Source organism: Onychostoma macrolepis, chromosome 07 (genome assembly GCF_012432095.1).
Source record: "Onychostoma macrolepis isolate SWU-2019 chromosome 07, ASM1243209v1, whole genome shotgun sequence".
In the NCBI taxonomy this organism is placed as follows: domain Eukaryota; kingdom Metazoa; phylum Chordata; class Actinopteri; order Cypriniformes; family Cyprinidae; genus Onychostoma; species Onychostoma macrolepis.
The window spans coordinates 38,662,606-38,669,803 of record NC_081161.1 but is presented as its reverse complement, the minus strand read 5'-3'; the positions used below and the strand labels follow the sequence as shown (position 1 = coordinate 38,669,803).

The 7,198-nt window shown below is 38.8% G+C and overlaps 1 protein-coding gene across 1 annotated transcript; it reads right to left on the bottom strand.

Annotated features, from left to right (window-relative positions):
- Window positions 1-659: 659 nt before the first annotated feature.
- On the bottom strand, window positions 660-3,580 carry dbx1a (developing brain homeobox 1a). The gene is made up of 4 exons (XM_058782893.1): window positions 3,043-3,580; window positions 2,850-2,951; window positions 1,357-1,559; window positions 660-1,149 (listed from the first exon to the last, which is right to left on the bottom strand). Exons 1-4 carry the CDS (start codon window positions 3,392-3,394, stop codon window positions 850-852), a joined length of 957 nt encoding a protein of 318 aa, XP_058638876.1. The 5' UTR covers window positions 3,395-3,580; the 3' UTR covers window positions 660-849.
- Window positions 3,581-7,198: the final 3,618 nt, after the last annotated feature.

Here is a 7,198-nt window from a genome sequence, read left to right as displayed (position 1 = left end):
AAACTTTTGCTTTTGTTTTGAATCCAGAGAAATATCCTCTATGGCTAATATTTATATTAAGGTCCCTTGTGCTAAAGTTTGATTGTGCTTGTGGGAAAATTGAGGCCGCTTATTCTTGAGGTTTCTGATATTTATGTGTTAGTTATTTAGTTCTTCAGGTCAGGATATTCGAAACGAAGACTGCGGTGAAAGAGCAAAAAAATTACTGGTGAGGTCAATTAGGCCTATCTACCGAAGTAATGGATCCCCCCCGCCACCTCTACAAAACTGTGATTATAAACAGAGATTTTACTTTATTTAGAGTTTGCATTCGATAACTGAAACCTAAATGTAACATTTTGAAAGGGTACTATTCAAAGGGGCTATATCTTATTTGGAGGGTATTATTTCGTGGTCTTTGTTTTCCTTTCGCAAATTATTCATAGGCCTAATTATTTGTAATCAACCACCCTAAAGAGAGACGATGAAATTTACAATTTATTTGCAAACAATACAAAACATTTTCAACATATACATATACATACAATGTGTCACAAAGAGATAAATTCGTATAAATTATACATACGTCTACAACTTTAATAAAGAATCTAAAACTCAAAATTCTTGGTATAAAATATCCATACAAAAATATTTGTACAAAATACTGTACAGTTCCCCCCAAAAAGCTGTGCGAAACAGCAAAATCATTTTGCGAAGAGTTTTCAAATAAGTCAATATAAAGTGATGTGGAAAAGATTTGCTACAAACACTCGTTCGAACGTAGAAGTGAAATTACACGCCAGTCAAAACCATACCATGGTTATGGCGTACACTTGTGCTTGAATACAGACATTGTACAGCTGATAAAACTTATGAAACTGTTATTTCATCCTCTGATTCAGAAAAGTCCGAGTGTTTGAATGAAATGCTGGAATCAGTGCTGTTTGAAAGTTCGCGCGTCGGTGAGAGGCAGAAATGTGATGTAGGCCTAGCGCAAGCGTCTTCTTCATCTTCCTCATCCTCAGAAGACTTTTTACCCACGTCGCTGAGATCTGGGTGAGGATTTGTTTTGGTCGGCAGGGTTTGTTCTCGGCAACCGCCGGAAGACAGCAGCTCCCTCTCCTTGGAGTTTCTCCATTTCATTCTCCGGTTCTGGAACCAGATTTTGACCTGTTTAAAGAGATTGTATTGTCAATGTTTGAGTCTTAATAAAGCAGAATGAAGTAATAACATTTTGCCTCGATAAAAAATTAACATAAATCTAAAATAGTAAATTATTTAAATGTAGCTTAAATAATATATTTTTCTAAAACATAGTTTTGTTATAATTATTAGGCTAGAATTATTAGTATAATACTTTTCCACCCGTATATTCACCTGTGAATCTTTTAGGCCGAGTTTCCCTGCGAGTTTTTTCCTGTCGGGCTTGCTGATGTATTTTTGCTTTTGGAACATTTTCTCCAGAGCTTTGCGCTGCACATCAGAAAACACTGCCCGGCGGAGCATCCCTCTTCTGGGCTTCCCTCTCGCAGCAAGAGGCCAGGAAAAAGTTCCAGGAATGGGTACAACCGATGAAGGAACTGTTACAAGAGACAAGTACATAAGGTAAATAACGCATTCATGCACACATTCACAACAGTGTCAAAGAGTTGCATTTCGTTTTTCGCCCAGGAGGCTAAAAGTTAACGTTGCGTTACTAAGGGCAATTGGGTGTTGCTTTTCCCAGGGACAATCTAGAGTGCTGAATGATCAGGGAGAAAGAAATCTTTTCTTCATTATAATCATTATTTTGAATTTATTCTCTTGAAATGTTTTGAGTGAAATGGCACGAGGTGACTAATTAGCACATGGGCCGGATCCACGCTGCATTGGTATGGTAAAAAGGCAGAGTATCCTTTTCTACGAGCCTCCCAGTGAAGGACAGAGGAGTTAATATACCGTGAACGGTAATTGTGTAGTAATGAACTGGCTGAGAAAAGACTTCGGACAGACGGCTAAGGCCATATATTATTGCCACAAAAGGAGATTTACACTTTCAAACTGAACGCAACTGCATGCCGGAATACTGATGACCGGGGACCGCGTTTTTTGCCCTCAAATAATTTTCATTAAATGAACACGAAAAGCAATTGAGAGCGCTCAAGTTGTTTTGTTAAGGTATTCAGCGCGCGCAGTGAAAAGAGTCGTGCTCTATTATTATTTGGCGCCGATAAAAGAATGGACCGTAGACATTTAATGCCTCAAAAGAGCATTTTAAGCTCGAATTTTAAATAGCCTGTTGAGAAGTATCCTGTGTAGAGCACGTCCAAACCGAAGTGTGTCTGGCGCGCAGTCAGCTGAAGTTGATGTTTGGCAACTGCAGCTACATTTTCAATGGTTTTTGTCAGCGATTTTGTCGATTTTTCTGATTTCTCGCTCTCCATTCTAAACGCACAGCTCTCGATATTGTTCTTTTGCAACTCTTTCCACAAACACCAATCACACTCTATGTGGTCTTGTGAGAATATTGAAACCGCTCAATGGCTCCTAATGGGCAAATTAGTCCATGACTGGTAAACGCCCCTCTGTCGCTGGTTAAAAGTCTATCTTTGGCGGGTTTGTGGGTGGTTTGCCCCGGAGGGAGCTGACCAGATTGGTCATGGTGCTGACGGCATTGTTGGCAGTCAGCAGGCCGAAATGCTCCCTCACTGTGGGAAAGACCTGCGCCAAAAGCGCTAGTAATTTGAGGACTTAAAGGGGAGAAGAACCTCACGTTGGCAATCGATTAAACTAAACTCTAATTCTTTTGCCTCTCTCTCCCTACTCACAGCGTTGATTGAATTCAAATCACTTTAAGTGGACTGTACAAGCATTTCAATCTGAATACTCACCAGGGAAGTACGAGGAACGGACGAAAGGGCAGAATGAACCATCAAAATAAGGCACCGAGAATCCTTTGGGATGCATGCAGTGAACGGACGGTGGAGATGTGGCTAAAACAGAAACGCAAACATAAGTTAGTGCTGTATTAACTTATATTTTGTCATTATTAATAGAAATATTAGGTTTATTTTAAACACTCACCTTTCTTTGGTGATGGTGCCAAGATGGCACTCACCCCAAACTTGAGGTAGGTTGGATCCTTGCTAGACACTGACGTTTTTGGGGAGCAAGATCCATGCTTCTCCGTGATACTGGGGCTGACTCTGTCCAATAGCCTGGAGTTATCCGGGATGGAAAGAGGTGTTGAAGTGGGAGGAGAGGCGCATGGCGAGTGCGCGTCTTGGTTCAGGTAACCGCTAGGTCTGTTGATGCGCAGGAGATCCTCCACCAGAAAGCTCGGGTGAGCCGGGAAAGGTGAATGCAACGATGCTGCTGCAGGACGCATAAATGCTGAATATATTGCAGGTGGTGCAATAACACTGGGGATCATCATTGTCCCGGCTATTTTAATGCGAAATTAGACGATAGGGTTACTCCTGTTAGGATTAGAAATGTCTCTTCTGCCAAGCTCTGAACTGAACGAGAGGCGATTTGCTTCTGGACGTCTCCGTTTGGGAAGGGGTCCTTTATATCTAGGCCCCTGTAAGGGTCCTTTGAGGACTGACAGCCACAACAATGAGACTCAATAAAGTCCTCCGCTTGAGTCCCATTGAATGATGCCTCGGAGGTGCCTGATTGGTCCGACAGAGCAATTTATGATTGGATTAGACTTCATAAGATTTGAATGGCCAGGGCATGCCGCTTAACAAAGAAAATGTGGTCATAAATTTTGCATATCGACAAACAATTTATTTATTTAAAGCACAAGCAATATTTATTATGTATTTAGTGTCGTAAATATATGTTACTCGTTTGCAAATGTATTTTTAATTTACGACGCAATGTGAATACAGCGTTATTATTATAATTTTTTTTTTAATGTGAACATTTTTTTCGGATGCATAGCAGTGACTAAATATAGGCCTAATGCATTTTTGAAATATAGGCCTAGAATTGATAGAGTCTGAAACATGTTTTTATATTTTGGGAAACCTTGTGTAAAATATAAATAAAATAGGTTAATGCCCCTCAGACTATATGCTCATTGCCTGTATTATATGCACAGTTCTTATCCTGTTTTATGCCGTTCCTTTAGCTGTCAAGAACCTCCCGATTAAACCCCCATTTAATAATCATTTATGCTGTATGCTGTATACTTCTACTGAAATCCAATCTGGGCTCTGTCACGGAGTACAGCTTTAAATGGATTTGTGGTTGAATCGCCATGACAGATGTGTTAGATATGTATCCCCGTGTTTGAAACCGGGCAAGTCTTCATTCTTCTTACACACACTTTTGCCGGGGCCTCACTTTACACACGCTCGAGAGACGTGTGCAGCTCCGTTTGAACCGTGAACTGTCACCCTCAGCTGCTCGCGCCTCGCTTTCTTTTACCCTCACAAAGATCTCTTACACAAAAACACACCGATCTCTGTTTCTATAGACGACGAGGCTTATTCTGCCAGTTTAACCGCTTGAATAAAAGTGCATATGAGATTTGAAACGCATGCGTAAGAGGTGCATTTAAACTCGTATTTAACTGATATGAGAGACTGGTGGACACACGCAAGTAACGCTTGCGAACGGATGATTCAAAGCTTCGTGTTTTAGAATTGGTCCTATCAGTTAATAAAGACAAACTTAATATTATAAAAAAATGACAATAATACAGTTTAAGCAACAACACCACGCTACTGCGCAGTGACCGAAAATGTTCGTAAACAAGCGCTCACGGTTTAAAACTCTCAATCCGCCGTTTATCTTTCCACCGACTTTACTCTCAGTCCCCAAACTGCATGTGTTGAAAAAGTCTTGAAAGTTTCATGTGTTCGAGACGCGCTTTATAGCATAGAGGTTTCACTCCTCTGAGCATAAACTCTTTTTGAAGCAGTCAAGCATAGAAGATGGGCCTATAATGCCTCTCATAGATCTTATCTTGAATGTAATAGATCGTATTTATTTATTTATAACTCTCTGCTTTTAACCTTTATCATCATCAAATTTGTTTTATTTAAAATTTCAACAATTCTAATGCAAATATAAGATATAACAGTAAGGACAAATTCAAATGGACTAAATAAGCGAAATGGGTATAAAAATAAAACCTCTCAATACATTACTAATATCTAGCATGCCCAATTTAACTATATCAACTTTATCAAAGGACTCCAAACTGCCACCAAGATCATATTTATCCCTTAAATTTGTTTTTCATTTACATTTTTGTGGCTGTATCCTTTACCATAGCTATGCATACAGATACTTTTTATGAATCATTTTTATCTGTATCTATGTGGATGTCCACAAAGTAAGATTTGTCTGTTATTTTTCTTTGGCCCCAAAGTATAAAACACATGCACACACACACACATTTACCTAGGTGGCCTATCTAATTAGGCACTTCACATAGACTTTTTTTGTACTTAAATTAAGCTAATTATAATAGACCAACTCTATTCATACAACAGGACTTTTAGCATTTTTAGAAGTGAATACAGGCATTATTTACTCCTTACAAAACAATTGTTCCTTTTAAGGTATATCCGAATTATTATTATTATTATTATTATTTTTTATTTATTTTTTTAAGTTAGCTAACTTGTTACTTGTTAACAGCTATTTTATTTTTTAGACACACACACACACACACACACACACACACACACACACACACACACATACATACACAACCACATTCTGTAAATGCACCTTAAGCAAAAGTGATGAGGCAAATTAACAAAACAAAGCCTTTTTCCATTATGTTTAATTTTTTTTATAACTCCATATTTCTTTGCTTAGGAAAATCCTTCTATTGTTGCAGACTAGCAGATGGTTAGCTGGAAACATGGCTTAGTCTCGATGACCGAAGCTAATTTCTAATAGCTGTGGAAGCTTGGCACATTTTTTTTCCCCTTTTAGCAAAGGCTAAAAACAGCTGGTGGGATTTGATTAAACCCATTAAATGCACATTTCCAAGATATTATCCCCCTCCGGAACACCTCGACTTAAGTGCAGACACTGTTGAGGGGAGCAGCTACGGTGCCGTCTAGATTCTTTACACAGTTATTTCACAACAATATACTAAATAGATTAACTTGTGCATTATCTGGCGTCAATGTTGCCTAGTTAAGAGAAGGGCTGAGTAAATATATTACACATGCATGAAGGGTTCTTTTGGGATTGTTTTACTGGGTGTTGGATCTGGCAGGTGGTTAAGTGTTTACTCCTTTTTTCATTAGTTAAAACATTGGATTGGACAAACAGGAAGTCTTCCATTTTTTGTGCTTGGTAAGTGCATTAGTTCTTTACATTTTTAACTATAGCAGGACAAATAGAATTTCAGTTCTTTGAAATTAAATTTTGAAGTTACATTCCATACAAGCTTCATATATTGCGAATAATCAGATGATATAGCAGGCCGTTTCTTCCAAAGCATGATTTTTTTTCCATATCTTTCTAAGCATTCAGAGGATTTGCATTGCCAAAAAAATATATAGAACCGCTGACAAGCATTAAATCGATATTAACTCGGCATTTAACATAACCCTACAAAAACCACAAATCTATTGAACAAAGCCTTTAGTACGCCTGGTCTCGGTCCACCTGTTCTTTGATATGTCAGGCAGCCAACCCGCGTTTGGTCACAGCAGGGATTAACGTTTTTTCTTTGGCCTTCAGTCTTGAATCCTCCATTGGTTGTCACCGTTCGACGTGTCTGCAGGTTTGGATGAAGAAAGGACTGGGACGGCAGAGACAATTTTTCTGAGACTATTAAATTCAGATGTCCCTCCTATTTGGCTGGCTGCATAACAGGTGCTGTTATAATCCTCTTTACATGGAGTTATTGTTCTCCAGACTCAAAAACAGGAACAAGCCTGGCTATTCACTGTTCTACAGGCCGGTTTTTAAAATTTCACTGACAGCTTAGGCCTTCCCTGAAGCAGATCTTTTGTGCATAACTTTTGTCCATGACTGAATGCAAATTTAATTGCTCGTTGATGACAAAATGTTCCTGATAGAGTATGACTTTGATTTTTTGTACATTATGCAACTCAACATAAATTTGAACAATTAAGACAGCATAGAAACACTGTTTTTAATGTGTTAAGTGGCTACAGCGGGTGGGGTGGGGGTTGACTGAAAAGGTCTCATCACAAGGCATAAATGATTTACAATGATTTGCAACGTTTTACAAGGA

Bases quoted from the DNA above. Each gene is read 5' to 3' on its own strand.
- dbx1a (XM_058782893.1), bottom strand. From the start codon at position 3,394: ATGATGATCCCCAGTGTTATTGCACCACCTGCAATATATTCAGCATTT. The intron at 2,952-3,042 runs GTGAGTGTTTAA...TTTCTGTTTTAG, and splicing joins GGCACCATCACCAAAGAAAG to CCACATCTCCACCGTCCGTT. The intron at 1,560-2,849 runs GTGAGTATTCAG...CTCTTGTAACAG, and splicing joins CCGTTCCTCGTACTTCCCTG to TTCCTTCATCGGTTGTACCC.